At 36.8% G+C, this 26829-nt stretch overlaps 1 protein-coding gene across 1 annotated transcript in view; it reads right to left on the bottom strand.

The window, feature by feature from the left end:
• UBE2U (ubiquitin conjugating enzyme E2 U) overlaps nt 1–16191 on the bottom strand; it is a 36036-nt gene extending 19845 nt beyond the window's left edge. Inside the window, exons 1-5 of the mRNA XM_054572607.1 lie at nt 16126–16191; nt 13864–13945; nt 12770–12862; nt 8497–8594; nt 2230–2350 (exon numbers count right to left, since the gene is read on the bottom strand). Coding sequence (XP_054428582.1) covers nt 2230–2350; nt 8497–8594; nt 12770–12862; nt 13864–13945; nt 16126–16191 — 460 coding nt within the window. The remainder of the gene's footprint in view (nt 1–2229; nt 2351–8496; nt 8595–12769; nt 12863–13863; nt 13946–16125) is intronic.
• Nucleotides 16192–26829: the final 10638 nt, after the last annotated feature.

The raw sequence follows: 26829 nt of genomic DNA, 5'->3' as shown, positions 1-26829 counted from the left end.
GGCCCTGCTGCCTGCCCTCTGTGGCCTTGGGCTTCATCATTGATCCTCGGCTTCCTCACTGAGGGAGAGGCTGAGGGTCAGATGAGTGAACGTGTGTGAAGGCACTTGGCAACTGTGAAGTAAAACCAAGATCTAAATGCATGCATATTTTTTCATTTATTCATTCTGCAAATCTTTATTTAATACCTACAGACACTGGATCGGGTACTGAGGATATAGTTCTAGCCTATAATTGATGCCTACAGAAATGATACAATTAGCTGCCTCTTAAGTTTCTCACGTATACAATTAGCTATCTGTTCCAGTTTTGTGTGTTTAAAAACATAAGCCTTTCTATGCATTTTCTAGATCTCTTTATTAATATATTATATATGAGAGATGATTCTTGCAGCACTATAGTAGAGATGTTTTTTCAAGCTGTTACAGGTAATTAATTCTCACTGAATGCAGTTTTTCACAGAGAGCCACATAGTGCTCTACTACCATCTAATTTAGAATGAATGAATTTTCTGCACGAATTCATTTCCCACCCATAGCAGCTGTCTCTGCTGTACCACAGCACCCTCTCCCTATAGCGTGCAGGAAGTCCTTCTCTTTGTGGTACCCTAGGGTAGCATGCCTAGCCTACCTGAGATAGCAAGTGAGCTGATAACTATATACTGTCTTGGATTTCCGCATATTTCACCAATGTAACTAAAGAATGTAGCAAAAATCTCTTAAAGTATTATCTGTTTTGTTGCTCATTTGCTGGGTGATTTGGCCATTTGGGCCGCTTTTCTGTGTGGTTTGATGGCAAAGTTGGAGAAGTGAAAGGAGTGAAGGCTAACATCTACCGAACAGGAAGACAAAAGAGAGGGCCAGTTTTTCTTCAGTTTCTTTCTCATCCTTTCTCTCTTCAGGGCAAACACAAAATCTACTGCACAGAATCATCTGTTGTAGAAAATTCTTTGAAACCAGCTTTTAAATTTCCATTTACCAGAATGGTAAATGGGCATAGCTTTGTTATAGAATCTTTCTTTATAACGATAATCCTGAAGGGCTCAATGAATCCTTCATTCATTCATTCATTCATTCATTCATTCATTCTGGAAATAACTACTGAGTGCAGAGGATACAAGCAGTGGACGCTACAGAATTCTGGTAGGTTACAAATGTGATGAGAGTGAAGCAATATGACTCCTCTGTGTACAAGCCAGCCTTAAAACTGTCAGGGGATGTTTGAGGAACTCCACCGCAATCATTTCATGTTTGAAGATTCTGAAAAAGATGCGTGATCAATGCTGCTTGGTTTGCATCAGACTCAGAAGCCCTGTGGAGGAGCACTTGAACTTGGTCACAGTTGTACAGGCCTAGTTAATGGACTCGCAGGTTCTAGAAGGGGACTGGAACAAGAGAGATGACCATCTGAGAGAGAAAGCACTTGAGAGATCAGTTTGAACAGCAAAGTGAATTTGAACAGCAAGTCCTGCTGACTAAAGAGGTAATAATAACAGCAGCTATTATGCAAGGTTTCTGTACACTGTGGCAAGAGGAGAGGCAGGATATGAAGGAAATAACTGAGTCACTAGGGGTCCAACCCTCACCTGTGACAAACCCTTCTGGGTATAAGGAGCCAATAACATTGTTCTTCTAACTGCAGAGGGAGACAAGAGCAAAGAAGGTGATGAAGTTAAGAGTTATGTAGAGGTCACTGGTAGGATGACAGTGAGCAAATCAAGCTATCGGAAACATGCAGGTCAATAGAGAGAAAGCCTGAAGAGCCTCAGGTGCCACTTCCACTTGGACACTTCGAAGGCGTACCTGGGGATGGTGGGGGGAGACTCCCCAGAAAAAAAAATGCTGAGCATTTTGCTAATCAGAAGGAAAGGAATCCCAGATCACTAAAATCTGGGGAACTACAAGTCAAATCTGGGAAATATCCATTATAGATCAAAGAGTTAAAATTAGATGTCTTATCTCTATGATGAATAGACTAGTTTCAATTGGCACCATCCATCTGTATGGACCTAACATTTAAAGATACTGAGCTTATGATCTTTGATAATCTTTAAAGAAGATCATACTAATTGGCTTGACAAAGAGGTGCAATAGGAGAGATCTTAGTATAATTTCATTGCTGAAAAAGGATACAGAAAATATTCCCTATGTAAAAATTATTTGCTAGATCACTTATTTGCTATAAATATATCATTAATAACTAGCAAATAACAATAAGTAGGCACTTCTTACATTGTAATGGTTTATGTAAAAGTCTTTGAGCTATTATTCTGTACACAGATTCATCCTTAATCAGCATTTGGGCTGCTTCCAAATTCACTGGATTTTCTAGCACTGGATTAGAAAGCATAACCTATAAGGAAAAAAATACAGAACATAGTTTTTTAAAGTAAATTTTTTTCTTACAGCAAAAAGACAAACCATTCACATTCAAGATGGTTTTTGACATGCAAAAGGCATTTATTGAATGCCTATAATATATCTACCTGAAAATAGATATAAACACAAATGAAACAGAGTCCCTACCCTCAAGAAACTCTTCATTTTGGTTTTTAATTTTATTTTTAAACTACAGTTGACATTCTCTATTATTTTTTTATTAGTTTCAGGTGTACAGCATAGTGGTCAATAATATAATTCATAAATTGACCCCCTCATATTTCAAGGCATCATACACAGTTATTGCAATATTATTGACCATATTCTCTGTGCTTTACTTTACATCCCCGAGTATTCTGTAACTACCAACTTGTACTTTTAATCCTTTCACCTTTTTCACCCAGGCCTCCAAACCCCATCCCCTCTGGCAACCATTAGTTTGTTCTCTGTACCTATGAGATTGTTTTGCTTGTTCATTTATTTTGTTTTTTACATTCAGCATATGGTATTTGTCTTTCTCTGTCTGACTGATTTTACTTAGCATAATACCCTCTAGGTCCATACATGCTGTTGCAAATAGTAAGATTTTTGTTCTTTTTTATGGCTCAGTAATATTCATTGCACCACCTCTTCTTTATCCAATTGTCTATTGATGGATACTTGGGTCACTTCCATATCTTGGCTATTGTAAATAATGCTGCAATGAACATAGGGGTGCATTTTTTTTTTCAAATTGGTGTATTGGGTTTCTTCAGACATGAACTCAGAAGTTAAATTTCTGGGTCATAAGGCAGTTCCATTTCACATTTTTGAGGAACCTCCACATTTTTTTCCATAGTGGCTGCACTAATCTGCAATCCCACGAACACTACACGAGGGTTCATTTTTCTCCACATGCTCGCCAGCACTTGCTGTTTGTGGATTTATTGATGATAGCCATTGTTGACAGGTGCGAGATGATAGCTCATTGTGGTTTTAATTTGCATTTCTCTGATAATTAGTAATTTTGAGTATCCTTTTCATGACTATTGGCCATCTGTATATATGTCCTCTTTGGAGAAGTGCCTGTTCAGGTCCTCTGCCCATTTTTTAATTAGATTGTTTTGGGGGGGGTTTGGTGTTGAGTTTTATAAGTTCTTTATAAATTTTGGATATCAACCCCTTATTAGATGTATCACTGGTGAATATGTTCTCCCATTCTGTGGTTCATCTTTTCATTTGTTGATGATTTCCTTGGCAAAGCTTTTTAGCTTGATGTAGTCCCATTAGTTTATTTTCTTTAGTTTCCCTTGCCTGAGGAGATATAGGAGAAAAAAAAATTGCTAAGAGAAATGTCAGAGATTTTACTGCCTATGTTTTCTTCTAGGAGTTTTATGATTTTGAGTTTTACATTTAAGTCTTTAATCCACTTGAGTTTATTATTGTATATAGTATAAAAGTTTTCATTTTTTTGCATGCATCTGTCCAATTTTCCGAGCACCATTTATTGAATTTGATCTTGGTTTTATACTGTACATTCATGAGCCAAACATTAGGATCAAAGCAAGTTACAAGTTCCTTTCTATAACTTTTCTCTATCACATAAATTTAAATTGAATGTGTATGTAAAGGGAGCTAAACATTAGGAAACATGAAATATTTTCATTAAAAAATAAAACCTTACATTTAAACGAGATTATATTTAGATCACAGATAAAACACACTCATGTATTAAGGCTTGTGTATACTTCATCATCCCCCTAGATCATCAAATGATTAATTTGGTGCCTGTGGTAGTTTGAGCAAGGTTTCCAGGAATATTATAATTGCTGCTGTAACAAATTAGTATGAAGGTAGCAGCTTAAAACAACACAAATTTATTATCTCACATGTCTTCAGTGGGAAATCTGAGGGGATGGGGCTGTTTTCCCTTTTCCAGATAATAATACTGAAACCAAGGTGATAGCTGAGTGAAGTCTTTTCTGAGATTCTGGAAGAATCTACTTCCAAGATCATCCGGGTTGTTGGTTAGCTGAACTCAGTTCCTTGCATTTGGAGAACTGAGGTCCCTGTTTCTTTGTTGGCTGTTAGCTGGGGGCCACCCTCAGCTCCACGAGGTCTCATGCACACCCTCACCTGGACCTTTATATTTCAGAGGCAGTAAAGGTGTGAAAAATCCTTCTAATGCTTGGAATCTCGCTGATGTCCCCTCCTGCCACATCCCTTCTCCTTCTTCCACTGTATTTCTCTGAGCGGCTCTTCTGCTTTCCTCTTTACTGTTAAGAGTTCATGTGATTACTTTGGGCCCTGCCGTATAACTCAGGATAACCTAATTTTAAGGTCAGTTGATTAGTAACTAAAATCCATCTGCAAAGTCTTTTCACAGCACTACCTAGATTAGTGTTGGATTGCATTATCAGAGGATAGGAGACTAAAGGGACATCTTTAAAATTCTGCCTACCATAATCTATGTGCATCTGGACAAAATAGGGGACCAGCAGTAACCGAAACTTAACAGTTCTGCTAGGCCATGCTCTTGTTTCTCTGACACATCAACATTAATAGTAGCCCAAATTGCAAATATTTATTTTATAGTTCAGTATTTTGAGTATTACAACATGGAAACTACATAATAAAATGTAGCCAAAAATAATAACTAACAGAACACCTAAGTGTAGATGCAGGACAGAGTAGATTGTTGCCTTTAACAGTCATGGAAAGGATGGCAGTCTTTCACTAATGAAAGCAGTACCCTGACATCTGATATCTCAAAAACAACAAGAATTTTCTGCTATGGATATATGAGTTTTCCTATTTGGAAAACACATTTGAGCTACATTTCCAAGAATATTATAATTGCTTAAATAAGGATTCAATGTGGATTGCACTACACCTTTCAAAGTGGGTGGGAAGCAGATGAAACTTATCTTCTAGAGCAAGCTTTTGGTTTTTGGCTGGAGATATAATTTTACTCAGAGAGGAACATCTGGTAAAGTTTATTCAACAGTCTTCACATTGACACTGTGCCTAAGACCTTTTCATATAATGTGTACACATGCTACTAAGTCTATTTAATGATTTTTAAGAACTAGAATACAAGGAATATATTAAATTGTATAAATCAGAAGCCCTGCTGAACTAGTAAAAAAAATAAAAGGTCAACGTTTAAGTTAACCATCTGATAGTGTAAAATAACATAGAAGCTCTGCAGAGAATAACAAAAATTTAAAGCATCACAAAACAACTCCACCAGTAAGCATATTTTATAATATCCAATTAATTAAACCCAGAAACTCATTGTGCGCCTGGGTGTTGATATTTACCTTTGCATTAAATAAAGAAGTGTTCAAAAATTAAGATTGTTATTATAAAAATTTAGGTGATGATCACTATATTTAGATGTTAAAATATTTTAAACACTATTTCAAGTATCACTTCCTTGAATAACAATGTGATGATTACAAATGTGTCTCATCTGTTATTCAATGGGAAGTAATAAGAAATTATGGCCTATACTTGTCCTGTCCTGCACAGTAGTCTCTAGCCATATGTGAAAATTTTAAATTTAAATTACTTAAAATGAAAAACTCAGGGACACTAGCCACATTTCAAGTGCTCAGTAGACATATGTGCCTAGTGGCTACCATACTGGACAGTACTGACAATGGACATTTCCATCAGTGCAGAAAGTTCTACTGAGCCACACTGACCTTGAAAAAAAACTGTTAAATAGCCATTATAATATTAACTGTAGCAATATATAAATTACTTGAAATAAGTGAAAAAGAAACAGGCTATGTTATGTATACATATGTGCCATATTTGCAGCAATGTAAAAATTTAGGTTCATTCCTCCATTCATGTTATTTAGTGCCTACTAAAGGACAACACTGTGAGTTGGGGTCGGGGGAGCGAGGGAGGGGCTCAGAGATGAATCAGACCTGTTCCCTGACCTTGACGAGCTTGGATAAGGAGACAGTATTACAGAGCTCCTATAGCAATGGGCTTAGGTGCTGCTCACTGAGGAAGGGGCAAAGGAAGCCCCTCAGAAAACGAAGCCATCGGTTCCAACTAGGAAAGGAAACCAAGAAAGGCATTCCAGAAGAGCACTTATTTGATCTGACTTTATAATGTAAGCGTTGCTTGCCAGACAGACTGAGGAAGAGGAGAGGAGAAAATGGGTTGCCCATGAGAGAAGTGGCCTTCGGCACTTTCTAAGGGCCGAGACTTGCTTGAGTTTGTAACTTTAGAGGTTAGAGCTCTACAAATACTTTTAAATCTGACTTGAACCAAGCACTGTGAGTGAAGAAAAGCAGGAAGATATAATAGGAGTGGGACTGCACGGTTTGTTAAAGCCCAGGTGTGAGGAGAAGTAAATCATTTGTCAGGCAACAGAGCTGGGCTTAACCCTCTAGTGACTGTGAAATGGAAAGATTTTAAACAGAGAATAGAAGAAACGATCAGAAGGAGATGCTAATAACAGTAGGCTTAGGGTTTTCCTTTACAACTATCAGTGATTTTCTTTTCCTTTCCATTGTCCTGTAATGCGGGCATATTTGTTTTATAAATCTGTTTGAAAAATAAAAAGACAAATGACTTTGTCATCTACTGGCGTCCCATGATGTGTTTCCATGACAACACTTTGTTGTCATTTTGCATTACTGCCTGCGGATAAGAACAATCATAATATTATTTTCTTATTGAGTTATTAGTGAGTTATTTTCTTAGACCACATATTTTTCCAAGTATTTTACATGTATTAATTGATTTAATCCTCACAATTCTATGAGTTAGCTACTAAAGATCCATTTTACTGATGAAGAAATCGAGGTATTCAGAAGTGAAGAAACTTCTCCAATTGTATAAAGGTGTGAAATGGTGCAACCAGAATGGGAAGCCAAGCAACCTAATCTCAAAGCCTCAAATCTACCTTTTATTAAATTACTTGGCAAGTCAAAATTTTCACCATTTCATTCTGGTTTGCCCTCATTCATTACTTTTTGGGACCATTTGACTTTCTTTTCTTAAGGCAGGTCCTTGTTTAGGCAGAAGAGGTAGGTAGGAATATAATTCAATGTAAAGAAATCCAAAAAAATCAACCCCAGTTATCTGCATATTGTGCTCTACTCACTTCCATAAAGTTTTTGCTCAAATGTCACTCCCAGAACATGACCTGGCCACAGACAGATGCTCAATACATATTTGTAGAATGAATGAATGAATGAATGAATGAATGAATAAAACACTGAATCTTTAAAAAGATTAAATTTTACTCAGTATGCTAAGATGACTAGACAGAAAACTATTATTTTATTTAAAAAAATAAGAAATAAAATTTGTATTATAATTCTGCTACAGAAAAAAATCAATTAAGCCATCATACTTTATTCTTTAAGTATTTCAGGTAATCAAAATGTAATAGTTTATCTCCAAGTGTTAATAATGAGTAGGTCCATGGAGAATATCACTGAGCCAGATGTAAGTGCTCAAAGCAAATGGCACTAAACTCACTCACTTTGGCATGGATGAGAAAGGAGGCTCACTGAGCGTCAAGAGCAACAGCACAGACACACGTTTCTGAAGACCGTAGATCCAAGAAGTAAAGGGGGCATTCTAGAAACAGGCATTGTCTGAAGGGAGAAGAAACCCCTGGTTTAATTGTTGACTTGATTTGATGTGAAAGTGTGTAAAAGAACAAGTAGTTAACACTGTCAGAAACAAAGGACAAAGCTGAACATTTTAGGTTGTAGTCGCTTGATTTTATTTCTCTGAAGGCAAAGTTCATGGATGAAGAAAAATCCAAAAGGCCTATTCAATAATACAACAATGAAGTTGGTAACAAAAAGAAAGCTTAAGACACTATTTCTAGAATTAAAACCATCCAGGCAGTTCTTTTCTTCTTTTATAAAATACGTATTCTTTGGTGGTGAAGGGCCTTAAGGAACAATTTCACTTTAAGATAATAGTCTTTATAATTCAACTTCCATTTTTATAATCTTGATATAGAAGTGTTATTGAGTTAAATAAGCTTACTTGAGTCTTTCAAAATTTAAATATGCATTGTATGTTTTCTTTCTTATATTTTGAATAACTAAGAAGTTAAGAGTATTTCAGAGGGCATTTATATTAATCTCTTCTTACCTGGAGGGTAAGTAAGATGCTGCTCAGTGTATAGCTTGTGTTCCACTTATGAGGATTGTCCAAAAAATCTATACAGGGTCGACCAGTATGTTGGTCTACTGTATTAAAATAATACATTAATAGTGATATATAATAAAATTATTATTTAAAGCTTATGGATATCAAAATATGACAGGCAAAATTAGAAAGCAAATGACTAAGCAGAAAAATTATTTGCAATGAATATGACAGTTAATCCAATGTAGTTGTTAAGAGTATGCACTTTCATGTCAGACACATAGATTGGACACTGACTATATGCGATGTTGAGCAATTAACCTTGCTAATCTCACTTTCCTAATATGGAAACTATGGATAAGCTTAAAGTACCCACCTTCAGTCTAAAGAATGAATAAAATAAAGTACTCAATAGAGTACTTGCTATATAGTGAATTCTCAAAAACTTATAGCTATCATTATTAATGATAATTTTATTAATGTGTAAATGATTTTTAAAAATGAACAAGATAAACATTTATACTCCAATATGAAAAACTTGCTATAAAAAGGTAAAAACTGAGAAAATTTTGAAGACATAAAAGAGGGATCTTTGATTTAATATATTACATTGTATTGTAAAACCACAATAAATATAACAGCTCAGTGGGACATGAGATTAAATGGAACAATGTAATAGAAGAGTTTAGACACAAATTCTGGCACATATTAAAACTATTGTATGTTAAAAGTGAAATTATGACTCAGTGGTGAAAGAAAAGACTATCAAAAATGGTATAAAATATGTTGCTGTAAAATACTCATTGTCCTTTAATGTCAGCTCTTCCTTTCTTCCATTTTTTTCTCTCTATAATAAGACTATACCTGTCCCCAATTCCCATTAACCTATCCTGTTTAGATGAATATGTGGTTGCTCAGACTATTTTCCCAAGCCTCCCCTCTAGCAAGAAGTCATGTGACTAAGTTTTAATCATGGGCTATCAGCAGAAGTAAAGTATACATCTTCTGGATCATATTTTCTTAAGGAAGTTGTTTTGCCCTCTTTTTCCTTCCCCCTTCTCACTGGCTGGAAATGGTGACAAATAGTAAATGCCTCAGATCCAGGAATAGAAGCCATATGTTGAGAATGACAAACCCCCATCCTCGCCAGCTTTGTTCTATTATATATATATTGGAAAGGTATACAGAAGCTTGGCTGCATTTTTTAAAAATAGAATAGAGTTAAATATGAAAAAATAAAGCTATAGAACAACAAGAAGAAAGTTAAAATAATTTGTGTTTTGGGGAAAGATAAGCTAAACTTAAAGATAACTATAAAAATCTCAAAGGACAAGACTAATAAATACAAGTATATGAAAAATTTTAAATTCCAGATGTAAAAAACAATCAACAAAATTTAAAAATTAATGACAAATGAAAAAATATTTGCAACATCTAAGATAATGTGACACTTCACAAAATAAAAAGCACAATCAAGAGATGTGAAAAAAATGATGTTAGACTGACAAGTATTCAAAAAAGTGCATATTAAAATAACAGAAAGATTCTAATTAAATTGGCAAAAAAAGTTTCTCCAAAGTTTTAATGCCTAGAATTGGAGAGCTGTGAAAAGTGAACTTTACGTACACTTCCTGGTGGTATTGCAAATAACATCACTGAAAAGCAATTAGGTTTTATGTATCTAAAACAAAGACTTAGAACTATACATAGCCTGATTTTGGTGTGTGGGGGCTAATAAATAACACTTCTCTAAGGTTTGTATATAATAGACCAGAATATTGAAAGATCTAAGTAAAAAATATCAACATTACAGTACACAAGACTGAAATAGAGACGCTGATCAATGCTTTAATCAAGCTTTACAAAATTCCCCCTGAATTGAACTTACCCCCTTAACTGGAGGACTGCCTAGGTTTCCTGTCTGCTGAAACAGAGACTGCACCCATTCTAAGGTCAGGCTTACTGGAAAAAAAGTTTTGAGGACGTGCTGAGCCACACATGCTCAATTCTTTCTCATGTCTCCCCAATTAGATAAGGGAGAAAAAAAAGAGCAATCACAAGTTTTCCCATATTCCCTCTCCTCTTTATTAATACACAAAAATGCAACAGATTTTTGGGTATTCATTTTCTATTCTGTAACTTTACCAAATTCATTTATTAGTTCTAACAGTTTTTGAGGGGACCCTTTACTAATGTTTTCTATATACTATATCATGTCATCTGCAAATGACAGTTTTACTTCTTCCTTCCCAATTTGAATGTCTTTTATTTCTTTTTCTTACCTAATTGCTGTGGCTAGAACTTTCAATACTAAGTTAAATAAAAGTGCTGAGAGTGGGCATCCTCATCTTGTTCCTGATTTTACTTTATATACTTTTATTTAATTTTATTCAAGTACGTTATTATTTTGTAATTAAGACCTATTTTTAAAGAATAAAATAAATTTATGATACAAAATTAGTTGAGTACTATGGGGGACGGTGAAGGCTGACTTCAAAAGCCAGGTTAAGCACTTGGCAAGGCCACGCTAGACCGCTTGTATCTGCAAGGCAGAGCGAGCTGGCAACCGGCAACAACCCGAGCCAGGGGCGGGGGTTGAGGGGGGAGGTTGAGCAGGGAGTAGATAACCGCAAGTTTCAGCTGAAGATGACTGCAATCTTTGCAGAAGAAAGCTTTATCATGTAGATAGCCTGGGAATGGAACAATCTGTGCCCTCAGTGTTCCCTTAAGTCTGCAAAACTCCCTTGAGCTTTATCTAACCAATCCCTATAAATTAAATGCAGAGACTGTGGTAATTGTCATTGTCTCTCCATCAGAGGACAAGGTCCCACCTGGCCTCCGTTTTTCTCCAAATTGTCTTGTGTAGTGTCTTCGTGTTGTGTTGCCCTTTCTCAGTCTCCCGTCGCTTCCACTCAGGGGACCACCACTCTGCGCGGGTTGCAGCAGTGTGAAGTTGCCATTATTTGCTCAAAATAAACATTTAGGAGTTGAATTACCGAATTAAATACGATGGGAAAGGGCATGCGTATCTCCTGTCCTTCCTCACTCCTTGCATTCCCAGAGAGTAGATCTTTCTTGTTCTGTTCAAGAGCAATATATGTAAAGCTATAGAATATATCATTTAAAATTTTCTATATTAATGGATATTGGCATTATATCCTTTTATCTATTGTTATTAAGATCAAATACTTTTTCAAACATACTCTTGCATGCTTGAATAATTTATAAACATGGTATTATAGGGATTTAGGGGTATTTCCATTTTATAGCTGATTAGGAACTGTCAAGTTACTTCCCCAAAAGTTTACACTAAGGACAACCTACCAGAGTACCCATATTTGCCTCTTATAAAATTGTTATTTTAATATTCTATAAACATAAATGATGAATCACAATTTCTGTGCATTTTATATGCAGTTTTAATATGCATTTTTCTTCTTACTAATGAGGTTGAACATACTTTTATATTTATTTTTGTTATGTTTCCTCTATTAAGTGTAAGCTTATAGTCTATTTTTCTATTGCTTTATGTTATTTTTCTTATTGATTCTCAAGTACTCTTTATATGTCACAGGTATTCTGTTTTATGTATTGCAAATATTTTCCCTCAGTTCGCAAGTCAATGTATTTTGTCTCTGTTTATATCATTGGCTATAGGGAAGTTTTAAAAAGTTTATGTATTTTAATGTGCTGTGCCTTTTCCATGCTTTTTAGATTTTATCATATTTAGAAAGGCCTTCCTCACCAAGCCCACAAAAAGTTCTACTGAATTTTCTTCTTTTTAGCATTTAAACATTGCAATTTACTATCAATCAAAAATACACTCTGTGTATAACCTAAAGTATCAATCTAACTTACTTTTATCTCAAATGTTAATTTGTTAGTATATCATATTTTATAACAATAAAATATTAGTCCAACTAAAATACTGAACAATACAGGAATGGTTAAGTTTATCATTCAGTCATTAAAAATGATCTTTTAAAGAATGTTTAATAGTGCAGCCATAAGCTTATGTAATATTAAGTTAAAAAACTTTATATCTAATATCCCAACTATGTAGAAAAAAGGAAAGAAATTCAGTTAAATGTTGAGAGTAATATCTCCGTGAATTACAATTCAAGGTGAGAATTTTTTCTTTTTTTTCTTTTCCCCAGTAAGCATGCTTACTTTTAAAATCATAACAAAGTTAAGAAGAAACATTATTAAACACTGATTCAGAACAAGGATAATAGGGACAGAGCCCCTGATGATAAAAGTCTCATTTGGTCCTTACCATTCGGATGAAAAGGAATGGTTCTAAATGTCACAACTGGAGGGACAAAATTATATTCTGATGAAAAATTTATAGTCAGTTGGAAGAATATTCCTATAAAATAAAAATAAACATTTTCACTGGAGTGTCATGTTGTACTGGTTAACTGTAACCCGATTAACACTAGACTGTTTCTTCCTACAGTTTAGCCTCCCAAAGTCCCTAGAGTTTTATTATTAAGTAAATTGATCATAGGGTGCACAGACCCCTCTAGAGAGCATAACAGTCCTCACAGTCTAATCCCACTATTTTATCAGCCTGTTTTTCATCTACTAACTCTGTCCCCCAACACCTTCCCCCACTCACTTTGTATCTGGTATTGACTGAACTCATTGTTCCCGAACCTAGTGCACCCTCACTTTGCCATGCTATTTATTCTGCCTGAATTCCCTTTCCCTCCTAAACCTGGCAAACTCTTATGCAGTCTTTAGGACTCAACTCAAACGTCACTTCCTTACAGAGCAATTCTTGACTCTCCAAGGCAAAATTAACTAATCACTTCCTCCTTGGCGTTCTGTTCAAAATCTTAATAGCACATAATATATCTTACTGTAATTATCTACTTCACATGTTGTTCTCCCCGACCTTGCTCAACAAATCTAGCTTATTAATCCATGAGTGAAAGAGTGCATGATCACTAAGGTTTACAGTGGCCCAGTCTTCTTGAGAATTTGATTTATGGAAATTTTGGGGAAAATCATAGAGAATAAAATTGAGAGATAATTGTGAAATGTTTGATGCCAAAAGAAATTTTTATAGCTATTCTCTGGTTTCATGGAAGAATGTTAGGAGACACTCTGAATTGTTATGCTTTATTGTGCCTGCTTCTTAATGTAGTAACATTAAAATCTGGCATAAAGAACAATTCAAATCTAAACTTTTCATTTATATTGACAAATACAAAAAATTAAGCCATAAAATGAAAAATAACATGTGAACACTTTCAGAGTTCTAGAAAATTTATATAATACAACCTTATTTTGCACATAAAGAAGATTGGATAATAATGGTACAGTGGTTTTTTTTTAAAGTAAATTTATTTTGCACATACATACCTTGCCACATTGTATTCTCTAGACCTTCAATATCAGCTTCCCATTCCATCTTATCTTCACTTACAGGAAAAGCAGTAATGCCCTTTAATTTAAAAAGAATTCAAAGCAGTAAAAATGATTAAATGTTTATTGCAGCTTTGAAAATCAGATATCAGGTTATAATGAATTCCAAAAACTCTACATTTTCTTTTCCTGATAAATTTATTGATTTGTTGATTTGGGGAGTTGTCATATTTTGTTATTACACAGCTGTTAATGTAGATTCCAGGAAATCCCAAGTGGGACAAGAAGATCAAAACTGTGATGTGTGGCTATTTAAGTCAATAGCCAATTTAAGATTCAAATTAGAAGAGAAGGAAATAATCAACAACTTGCATTTCTTCAGAGCTTTTTAAAACTATTGGGTTGGCCAAAAAGTCCCTTACATTTTTTCCTTAAAACAAAAGACACATTTTTCATTTTCACCAATAACTTTATTGATTTGGATATTTTGAGAATGTCGGCTATCTCCTGCTATTATCTTCTAGTGGGTAGAGGCCAGGGGAGCTGCTGAACATCTTCCAGTGCATAAGACAGCCCACAGCAAGGAATTTTTTGGCCAAAATGTCAATAATACCAAGAAACTTCACAAAACACTTTTAGCACATTTCATCAGTCACAGCACCTTCTCCATACCCTGAACAAGTCTTTTTCTGCATTTCAGTAGCATTTTACCTTTCTTGAAATAATAAAGCATAATGTGCTGAAAATGTGTATTTTCTTCCACCTTTAATATTAAAATGGCTGCACAAAAATTCACCAATTTTGATTTTTTTTAAATGTATGCTTATATGAAAGCTGTCACAATGCAATCTAGCAAAATTGTTTGAATGAAGTTAAAGACAACTAAGTATTACTAGAGTCATTGTAAGGAAAAAACGTAATGGACTGTTTGGCCAACCCAATATATGGATGCTATACGGCAGGCATGAAGTGAGAACATTTTCATTAAGAAAAACACAACTCCAAGATTATTCTTGTATATAATCTTTTCTTATCTCACAGAAAAATCTGTGAGATATTTTCACAATACTGGGACAAGAATGTACAGGGTGGGGCAAAAGTAGGTTTACAGTTGTTTGTATGGAAAATAATACAATAATTAACATATAAAAATGCAAGAATAAACTGTTTTGCATACTCACAACTATAAACCTACTTTTGCCCTACTCTGTATCTCATAGAAAACTTTATCAATCATGCTGGGAAATACACCTAAATATACTCAAATATTTCTGAGCAACTACTTAGTTATTCAGTATGTTTGGTGCTAGTCTGAATAAAAATTATAAGATATCTCTATTATCTACATTCTCTATATTTACATATCATTCATTTCTCTTACATGGAATTGTCTTTCAACAGAGAACTACAAAATTCAGGTAGAGCAGAAACATTATCAAATGTTAGGTTCCTGCCTCTGGGATATTTGTTGTTGGACTCCACCGTAGTTCCTAACACCTCTGTGAGGGTAACACTTCTATAACAGGAGTGAAAACAGAACAATGCCACTGAACTACACCTGAAGCGACTGTTGGCAGCAAGCACTCTACACCCTCCTTCTATGTACAGGTTTTTTCTATTCTTTCTGTGAAGTGTTCCCTTTTCCTCCGTATCTTCCTTTAAAAAAAATTCTCTGTACTATATATGATATATCAGCCTATTGGTACCCATCAACATTGATAACTTCACTGGTGGCATTTGGAGAAAAGCTTTCTTCTGTGTTAAAATCGTAAGGGAAAGGCACCCATGTATTGTGACAGCAGTTGGCAGAAAGTGCACTAGACAGTAAGTCGTAGAACACAAGCTTTAGTGAGCAAGTGGTTTCGGAGTCAGAATACCCTGTGATAGAATCCTGAGGCCAAATATTTACTGAAACTTTCTGAGGCTTAGGTTTCTGGGAGGTAAAACAAAACACTACTATTGCAATTGATGAGCGCAGCCTTGCACCTGTAGTCACTTACTACCGGAACGAGCCTGACATGCAGGGATTAAATCCATATAAATTACTCAGCACAATGTGCTCAGTATTGTTAACTATTATTATTATTACGAAGTAATTCTTATTATGAAATGGATTGTTACAGTAAAATAGATTTGTTAAACAATACTGTAGCGGTAAATTAGGTTTAACTAAATTATGCCTTACAGAATAAATACAGATCAAACTGCTTTTTAAAAGTTTTGCCCCAGTGAAACTCGCTCTGAGTCCCCCGTACTCACTTTATAGTTGTTCTTTTTCAACTCTTGGAAGTCTCTTCGCAGCAGGAAGTAAGCTCTGCGGGACATGATAAGGCAGCAAGGGGTCTGGCACTTGTCCCCACCCTCCTAGGGTTTACTCTGAGGCAGGTGTTCCTTGCTTTCCAGAGTGCTCCCAAAATAAATGGCTTCTAAGCTTGGCATATGACAGGGACTTTCTTTTCTCCTCTAGCTCCTGCAAACTAAGCGTTCCACAGGGAAATCTTGGGCACACTCTTGACAGCGGTGCGTCACTGTAGGGCCAGCCCACCACGCAGTCTCAAGGCCAACTAGGACAAGCCCCTGGGACAACCTTGTGTTGCTGGTGCGTGAAGTGAGCGTAGGAAGCCTAAGCTTACGGCGGTGGTACCAGTTGTTCGCTTCTCTTCACAGGTGTAACTGGGTGTCCGCGTAGCAGGAGGACGCGATCGGTTGCCAAGCAACAGGCCCCTCCCCCAAGGAAAGTAACCAGAAGGAGGTGGGCGTTTGACTGCCTCTTATCCAATCAGCGACAGGGGGCAGGCCTCTAGCAACCTCCGCAGCCAATTGTCCAATCGTTTCACTTTGAAAGACCAATGAAATCCTTTGTCAAGCCCCTTCCCCCGCCTCTCAGTCCACCAACGTGGATTTGACCCAACTAGTGTGTGGGGTTGAGGTGAAGTCCCGGGGTCTTGCAAGTATGTCACAGATGCCCTCACGCAAGTCCATCTCCAAAATGATCCTTTCGTTTTCTTTAAATATGAGGAACTATCAGGAAATAAGTGACCAGTAGGTAGAGGTGTATGCTTATTAATAACAATAACTTACGGCAAGTTACCATTCAAAATACTTTCGGATACATTATTGTGTCATCGAATCCTACGGTTACTCTGAGAGAATGCTCAAGGAACAGAGAACTATTTATAATTTCTCAGATTCCCATCTTGGCCGCAGTTTTGGACTGTATCCCAGCATACCTATGTTTTAGTAGCCTACATAGCCCTAAAGAAGTTACTTAGCCTCCCTGACCTTCAATTTTCTCCTCTATTAATATGTAGCCAATAATAATACTTACCTCATCAGATTATTCTGAAAATTAAAAAAAAAAAAAAAAAAGGCCTAGAGTGGATGAGGTGTTGACTATCATTTGACAGTCAACACCCGTACTTACCATGTGCTGGGAACACTGTTTTAAATGATTTATGGAAATTAACTTTATCCTCAAAAACAACTCTATGAGGTAGGTACTCTTATGATTCTAGTTTTTACAGTAAGGGAAACTGGGGCACAGAGATGCCAGGTAATTCACCTTAGGTTACACAGCTGGAATGCAGTGGAGCCAGGATACAGACTCCAGGAAATGTAGCTCCAGAGTCCATGCATTTAACCCCTAGGCAACCCTTCCTCACAGAGGTCTATTGTCCCAAATGAGCTATCTAGTCTTCTTTAATAAAGTATTGCTACTCTCGATAGTTTTCTTTGTGCATATGTCGTTTTTGTTTTCATTGTGTTTGGTGTATTATTTTTGGCTGCATTTCTACCGGTTGATTAAAATGTAAACTCAAGAATGCTGGACCACTGCTGTATAAAATAGTGCCTGGCACATAATAAAGGCCCAATATATATCTGTTAATTAAATGTGTATTGTTTTGTCTTTTAAATTTATTAAGAAATCTGTCTGACTTCTGTAACTTATGAATATATTTGTAGTACTCTGACTGTGGCTCAAAATACCAATTACTAAATATTTTTTATATTTTATATTTAGTACTCATGTAACTTCAAATGGAGAGTAGATTTAATTAAGTCCTACTATATGCTGTTTGGGCTTTTTCTTACAGCCTTTCCCCCTAAAAATAAGCCTAGAGAATTGAAAAGAAAAATGTTGCATTGTATTTGTCTGGTAGGCAGAATTCTAAGATGAGCTTGAAGATATCCAGGCCCTGCATAATGCTCAGAACTTGAATATGATGGATTTCACTTTGATAAAGTTAAGTTATATGGCTCAGTTAACTTTAAGAGAGAGAATTTTGGGTGAGCCTGACCTAATCAGGTGAACCTGAAATGAGACCGGGCTCCTCCTACAGCCAGTAATTCAAAGTGTGGAAAGGATTCCATGCGAGGGAGATTCTCTGTGACTACCTTTGAAAGTGAAAGGGGCCATGTGACAAGGGCTGTGGGCAGTGTCTTGGAGGTGAGAGTGGCTGCTGGCTGACAGCCCCCAAAGAGAATTGGGGCCTCAGTCCTATAACAAGTGACTGAGTTCTGTCATGCCCACAAGAGCTTGGAAGACAACCTGAACTCCAGATCAGAACACAACCTGGCCAACACCTACTGAGGCCCTGAGCAGAAACTTCAGTTATCCTCTGCCCATATTGTTTTAAGATAGTAACTTTGTGGTATTCTGTTACACAGCAATAGCTAACTAATACAAGTTCTTACCTAGAGTGTTCAGCTACTGACCAAGACAAATTTTGTGACAAAAGATCAGTCACTCACCTATTTAGTGTGAAAAGCACTTGAAACCATTTAGTAGACATTAACATATGGCTTTAGACGGGGTTAGAGGATCAGATAGGTAATGGCATCCTGAAAAATGAAGACTGAAACCAGGGCTCATGTACAAATTTTCATCATCCTAGATGAGCAAGGAAACTGAAAGTGTAATTAACAATGGTAAAGTTACTCAGGCCATCTCCAGCTTTAATGACCAAGCACCCTCCTCCACCTCTTCTTTAAAAACAATGCTTTCCCTCAGGACTTGAGCAGATGTTTTCATTTTACTTATAGAAACTATAAGACTGTTTTCCTCATCCACCAGGAATATGTACCAGTACAAAGTGTTAACTTCGTTTGGATTTGAACCCCCCTCCTCAAGAGCAAAGGAAGGCTGAAGATCGCCAAATGTCAGCTCAGCTGTGAGACGTGTTTTAAATCATATTTTGACGTATGTTACGCTGTTAACTAGAAAATGAAGTGCAGCACACATGCTTCTAGTAACTCTGGTTTCAAATCATATGATCCCTCCTTTGTCTTGAAGACCTTTTGATGTGCGTTCCCATACGGAGTTTCTCTGCTTTTAATAATCTGATATTCCTTCCTCAATATAAATGTCATGAAAAATACCGAATGCTAATCTTCAAAGATCAAACAGGAAGAAAGAGGTAGGCAGCCTTGTTTAGTGACTAGAATTTCTGAAATTTCTCATTCGAAAATTTTATTTTTCTTTTATAAAAGCCTAAGCCCCAAGAAGTGCTTGGTTCCTCATTGTAAAGTTGAAGGGTAGGCTCCCCTCAGTTTCAGAGCTGTGTTAATTACAACATGATTCAGTCTCTCCCTGGAAGGCACCTGAGATGCATGGGCCAGTCAGTGATCACTATTTATATTTATATTTGTGTCTACCTAACAGAGAGGAACTCAGAATCAATACATGCTGGCTTTTATTCCAAAATCTTGGCATGAGCTACGGTGACCAAGAGTCTGCGTTTGGCTGGGACTGGGGCCTTTCCTGGGACAAAGGACTGTCAGAACTAAAATTGGGATAGTCCCTAGCAAACTAGCACAGTTTCTCTTGCATGGACATCAAGGAACTTTTCAGGGTGTGAATTGTGTAGACAACTTGGTAAAAGCTTTTCATTGTTGTTATTGTTTTTGGACTTTGGTGCTTAAAGGAACATAATTTGTTTTCTATTGCAGGCTGATGTCCAAAACCTATAATCAAAATTCTAAAAAGTAATGCTCAAAATTCCTTTAGGAGAGGATCTTAAGGAGGTTTATGACAAAGGAATGCATTGCCTGCCTGGGAACTTTACGTGTTTTAGGAGAATCAGGTCCCCTTTTATTTCATTCCTCACATAGGGACACCAATGGTTGACAGCTTCTGCATTTACATTAATAATATCTAAGTACAACTGTGATGGTTAAAAGTGTGTGGGGTGTGGGAGGGGGAACTGCTTAGCAGGTGTAAGTATGTTATGCTTCCTTCACATATATTGGTTTAACTACCCTTTTCATACTCAGTTGCTAAGGATAATTCCAGAAAACACGGGAGGTTTGAGGTGGCAATTGGTTTTGAGCGGGTATAAGGGATGACATTGTGGCTTAGGGATGGATTAGGGCAGTGATTTTCAATAGTCATGCCGCGAGAGGCGCACTGGTGTGCTGCAAGAATTTTTAAAACATGTAATACCTGACTATTTACAGGGGCACTGACTTCTTTTCTTTACATTGTCAAATAAAAAATTATAACAGCCAACACAGCAATAGCCATCCAGTGTGAATGAATCAAAATTATACCTATTTTTTTCTGGTCAGATTGGCAAAAAATATATTTTAGTAATTATTGTAGTTCACGTGTGCCATGAGATGAAAAAGGTTGGAAATTGCTGGCTTAGGGATGTATCCTGAAGCTGTTTTACTCAGCATCTGTTTGTTTATTAGGGGTGGTTTGAAGGGAGGAGATGGAAATTACGGAGGGGCTAAGCCTGCCCCCACCTCGTCCGCATTAGCACTGGGTGTTCTACATTACCGTATACACATAAATGATAGAATATTTTGTGCTGTAAATTTTATACCACAATAAAAAATAATGTGTTCCTTTATAAAAATTGTTTAAAACACATTGATAGCGATGTTACCCTTTTCTGAGCACTCGCTATGTGCCAAATACTTCTCATATACTTATATAGATTCTCTTTAACTCTGAAAGACAAGTATTACAGAAAAATCATAAAATTGTAGACTGTTTTTTGAGAACTTCTGTCAGGTGCTCTTCTCTGCAGCTTACATGAATTAGCTCATTTATGTTACTTCAATTCTGAAGTAGATACTTTTTCAGATGATAAAATCACAGTTCAGCAATTTGTCTAAATTCACATGGTTACCAAGGGGTGAAGGGGAGATTTAAGCTCAGGCATCTGACATCAGAACGTTTAGTCTTAACCTCTGTGCTATATCCATATTATTTTATGGGTAAAGAAACAGAGATTGCCTTACGTACTCAGGGTCAGCTGGCTCCTGTGCTGGAGTAGTTGAAAAGCACATTCTCTGCCCTCCAATTTTCTTCATCTGGGTCCCATGAAGGAGGGAAGCTTAGATATACTGTTATAGGCTAAGGAATCGATGGGATTTTCAGGTAGCTTCTCTGGGCCTTTCTGGGATGGTTCTAAGAAGTTATAATCATGAGAAATCTCTCCAAACAATTGTGACAGCCACTTGGTTTGGCAAGTACTCCTCTAGTGCAGGGATGGCTAATAAATTTAATCTCTGGTGCTATTCTTGACTGATTAGGAGGGTATTCAGGACAGGATTTTGAAAATGTTAAGGCTCAAATTGAGATCAGTTGGGAAGAGCACCCATTAGTGGGGTCTGCCACGAATACAAGAGCAGGGGCTGGTGTGTGGGTTTGCTGTATGTACTAAGTCTACCCACTCGGGGCTTCTTCCAGGTTGGGGATTGTATTATGCCTCTTGCCCCTTCTCAGTGCCATGAAAACAGCTTGCCTTCAGAGACCTGGGCGCAGGCACGGCAGCAAACCCACCTCTGCTGACAAGAGCCAGAAAAATAAATGTTTTCTCTTGCAAGGCTGAGATTTTGGAATTGTTACTGCAGCCAAGCTGACCAATGCAATGAATACACTGTATTTCCAGAATGAGGTCTGGGAGTACAATTAAGTCCCCAACTGTCATTTTGCCTTAGTCTTAGAATATTAGTCTTAGTCTTATCAGGTTGAATGTCAGTAAACTATGCCATTGGGGAGTCTTAGCTCATTTCCAGTGATTTTAATGTATATAGACTCAAAAGAAAGCTTGAGGGGATTATATGAACTAGGGCCCAAAGGATAACGGGAGCTCTCGGTCCAAGGCCCAAGAACGGCTGTGGCTAAGGAGCACCTGCTGTGGGATGGAGCCTGATCTCCATCTATTTCTCAAGCGAGTTCCAAGTGCCTCTATGTATGGACAGAGGCTGAGCATTAACCTATGGCTTTGTGCAGCTGGTCTGTGCATGGTCTTTGAATTTACGGCCAAGGACACAGGCCCATGAAGATTAACATTTTGAACCACTTTTCTCCAAACTGAATATTCCTTATCTTTCTTTCAACATAAAATGTACCTTTTAAAAAGTATAAGTAAGGTCCAATCTAATTTTAAAGCAGGGCTTTTCTCCTAGTGTAACCTTTCCCGATTAAAAATATTTACTAACCCGGTCACTTTGCTACGGAAAAGCATTGTGTCAGGCCTGGTCAGCAAATGTTATAGTACTTGTTTGTGAATAAGCAATTCATAGGTGCTTAGCATTCAACTAGTCATAAATATATCAGCAGACCTTCTCCATGTATGTCTCTGTTTTTAAGTCTTCTCCGCCTAATTTCCCAGAGGATTACATTGACCTTGAAAACTTTGATGGTTTGCAAGTCTCTCTTTCTTAAGTGTCCCAATACTCTTGGTATTTATGGTAACCAACCTCAGGTGCCGTCATATTTTTGGCTACACAATTTTTCCTTCTGTGTGTGCTCTATTGCTCCTGTTTCTCATATAGCATTTTCTCCTTAACATTTGAACAATTGGTTGAGAAACAACGCATAAATTAAGAGCCCGAGCTTCACCTCTAGCACCTTCCCTAGGTCCCCCTTGCTGTCCTTCCTCAGAGCTTTCAGCCCTAAAGGCAATGGGGAGCACGGCCTGAACAGAGGAACACCCAGGGCCTACAGCTGGCAAACAGACACAGCGGAACAAGCCACAAGTGACTGCATCCAGCCAGCTGGGTCAGGTCATCACAGGAAGCTCAGGGGAGTGGGGAGCCTCTGCAGCTGCTTCTGCTGGATTCTCACTGGAGGCTGGGTCTTCCTCCTCCCAAGAAAGACCAGCCTATCCTTGACCTTAACTTTTTCAAGCTGCAACAAAAAGGAGAGTTCTTTTAGTTGTGTTAATTATCAGTGCAAAGAAAGGTACGCTAAGAGACCAACAGTTTTCAGCTTCTCCACATGAAGGAAAAAGATTTTCATGACTATCCAAAAATGTGGGTCTTGAATGAACTAGACAAGGGATATATTCTTGACTAATGTTAGGTGCTATTACCTTTCTATCCAAGTGAATAGCTGCAAAAAATTATAACCAGTTGTCAAATGGTTAACACAAAGTTTTTAGTGCTGAATTTGTGATTAAAACTTGATTTCCTTTAAGGTGACTAAAGTAGCTAAAACGTTATCAAATGCTTATATAAATGCTTATATATACACATTACTAAGGATATAATAACCATCTCCTCACCCTCTACCCCTTTAAATGAGGGTGGTCCTGTGGTCCTGTGATTCTCAATCTTTTTAATACCAGAGGGTTTACCAAAGCACAACTTTCTGGGTCCTACCTCCGGAATTTCTGACTCAGTACTTCTAGGAGGAGCCCAAGAATCTGGATTTCTCACAAGTTCCAAAGTCTGCTGGTCTAAGGACCATACTTTGAGAACCACTGGGATAGTTCATTGTCTTTGAAGGTGTGTTGATAATAGAGTTGTCTTAAATCAGTATTTACTGATTTGTAGTAGGCTTTATCTGAGGTGGAGCTGCAAGTTTGTAGACGTTGGTGATTAGCGAATTAAGGGTAAGGCCCAAATCAGAGAGGTGAAGGCAATGGAGAAGGCGGGAGGGAAGAATCTAGAGAGACAGAGGAAGGAAACGGGAGTGAAAGGCAGATCGAGGGATTCAAGTGAGGGAGAAACCTGAGCTGACAGGGATCTCACTGCCCAGTGCTGTGATTGCTTCATGGAGTTTGATCCCGAGGCGGTGACAAGAGCTGTACCTACAGCAGATGGATACGGCCCTGAAGGTTTTATTGCAGTCCCTTCTGTATTAAAGCGAGGAAATGGGCAAGTTCTTTGAACTATAATAATGATACTCATTTTTCTTGACAGTGTGTATTAACCGCCAGATGGGGAACTTTTTTTGGGGGGGGGCAAATAAGGTCAGAAAGGTAAGCTGTGACAATTAAATGGCCACATTTATTTTATCCAATATGGTTGGAATCTAAGTTGAACAGAAGATGTACACAGCTTTTTCAGGATTCTAAGACATGATTTTTCATGTCTAAGGTCACAAGGAAACATCAAGGCAGAAAAGGATGCAACTTTTAAACCCAATTTTCATACTCCATTTGATTATAACTATTATTTTGACTTTAAAAATGAAAATCTTGCCATTTATAGGTGGGTAGTATATGCTCATGAAATCACTGGGATTCTCCCTGCCACCTATGGTCACTAGCAAAAGAATGCCCAAGTCTGTTTTATAAGAGCCTATTAAAAAAATTATTTCAATGAAAGAGCAGTAAATAGAAATTATGATTCCTCTTTCTATGAAATGTCAATCGTTAGGAAAAATAGTATTAAAATTCCCAAATACCTTCATGATAGTGATATTCAGGAAATAATATCTTATGGTAAACATTTTTAATGAACAGCAGCATAAAATAATCAGTGTTTAATATCATCTCTGATGTGTGAAATACAAATGCATATATCCTCCATATAAAATAGCCTTTTTGTTATTACAATTCCATGCTTGTCTATTTTAAATGTCCATAATAACAAATCAAACATTAAGTAATACAGTGATTAAAGGCATGCAGTGAAAATAAGGAAAGATATGGTAGGGTGAGATATCTGAATATTGCCATTATATATTTGAAGAAAATCTATATTGAGTTAAAAAAAAATAAACACAGGAAACAAGGAAACAGACCAGATATAAAAATGCAAAGATATATTTTCACTTCTGTGATACAAACCATAAACAATAGTTTTGTGCAAAAAAGGAAAAGATTTGAAAATAAAGTCATCTTACAAAAAACATTGTCAACAAAGCAAAAGATATTTTTCAGTTTGTGGAAAAAATACTATTTCAATACAAAAGGGACTGTGTTATGTAGTATCACAGTGCTATTATAAAATACATTATTACAAGTGGTTTTGAAATTTAGTTTGCTCACCTTAATGACTTCAGTAATTATAAAATGTTTAAAATAAATGTTATAGTTCTTTATAAAAAACTAACTTGAATTTATTTTTTTTAACCATAGCAATGTTTTTCCAGAGTAGGTATTTTATTGGCTCATGGAATGCTAATTTCCCTTTAAGGGACTCCTAGAAAAACTCAGATTCACTGAAATTGTGTTTACTTGAAATAATAAATATTCTTGGAAAATAATTGATTGTCGTATGATATACAAAATTGTGGTTTGAATCTTCATCATTAAACAGTTGCATAGCAACAAAAGGATACAAATATTCTCCTCTACCTAAAGTTAAGAAATGTAACTTCTGAGTCAGCTTATTTATGCCAGAAGAGTATGTCTTAATTTATCTGAATAAATTTGGATACAGCCAATTCTTCAAGTTCACAGTACTCATAAGTGATGTTTGTTGTTTGAAGATTCAGCATTTGGGAAAATTGCAACATATTTTGGTAAACATATTTCCATTATTTCTCACCCTAATTATATTTTTTAAAAAACTGAAACGTCAATGTGCTTCTAATTCTCTTACATTCTCCTCATCAAATATCATTTCCAGGAATTACTTTATATCCAGTAAGTCTCTTTATAAGTTCCTTTAGCTATAAAAAAAAAAGAGAGAGAGAGACTTGGAGACATTGTTCTTAGAATAAAGGAGCTATTTTTTAACAAGAGAAAAATCAACCATAACATTCCTTTCTATATAAAACTTGAAACCCATCCATAAGAACTCTAAACTTGGCAAAAGATGGCTAGCAGGTAAATGGCATGAGACGCACATTTGATACCTTCCTCTGACTAAAGCAAAAAAGATCATGTTGCTTCTATTTACCAGCTAAAAAAATTCAGCTCATGGTAATTTTTGAAGTGAGAACTCAGTACTTGTTTCTTAAAAATACTGTAATATTTTACAAAATAGAATTCATAGTCTTTGGATTCCAACTAACCCTATGAATAAATTGTCATAACTCTTGGTGCTGAAATAAAATCTGTGAACACTTCCAGATGAGAAAACAAAAAGAGAGAGAGAGAGAGAGAGAGAGAAACTTTAAATTAACTAGATATCGGTGTCATAGTTTCCTACTTCCCCAGAGTCCACTGAACAACTCAGAGGCAGGAAGTCGCAAGCACTGATGTGCTGGTCTGCAGCCACACCTCTGTTCTTCCAGGTTATCAGTCCTGGGAGGCTCCCGCAAGGCTGTCCCCATGGGAACCCTCGTTCCTCTCCCACAGATGCTGATCTAGGCCGAGGGGCCGTTTTCCTGACTGTGCTTCCTTTGGTGCCTCATTTCTAATACAACAAAATAAACTATCACTATCAACCAGTAATCAATTCCAATATCCACATCTAGCCTTCTTATGGTCTGAAGCCCCGTATTTTTTCAGGGGCTTGTGTAAACACACTGTGGAAAAAGAAAATGTAGAAAAGGCCTTCATGATCAGCAGAGGAGATTCACAGAGCCACACTCTGCACCTTCCCAAAGGAGCCCCACCGTGGAGAAGGCTTCTGGGAAACTTACATTTGTCTTATGGCTCATTTCCATGTGGGATTTCAAATTTGGCCTAAGGTTTCCTCATTGATTTTGAACAGCGTTTCCACACAAAGATGCGGAGTCTAAGTTGAATCAACATAATTCCTGAACGTATGTCCTGAAGAAAAGACAGCAGGTAGACAAATGCTACGATATATACATTTTTGGGAGAG

Source organism: Pteronotus mesoamericanus, unplaced genomic scaffold (genome assembly GCF_021234165.1).
Source record: "Pteronotus mesoamericanus isolate MK-2021 breed Mesoamerican mustached bat unplaced genomic scaffold, CSHL_Meso_final contig_105, whole genome shotgun sequence".
In the NCBI taxonomy this organism is placed as follows: domain Eukaryota; kingdom Metazoa; phylum Chordata; class Mammalia; order Chiroptera; family Mormoopidae; genus Pteronotus; species Pteronotus mesoamericanus.
This window is presented reverse-complemented; position numbering and strand designations above follow the sequence as displayed.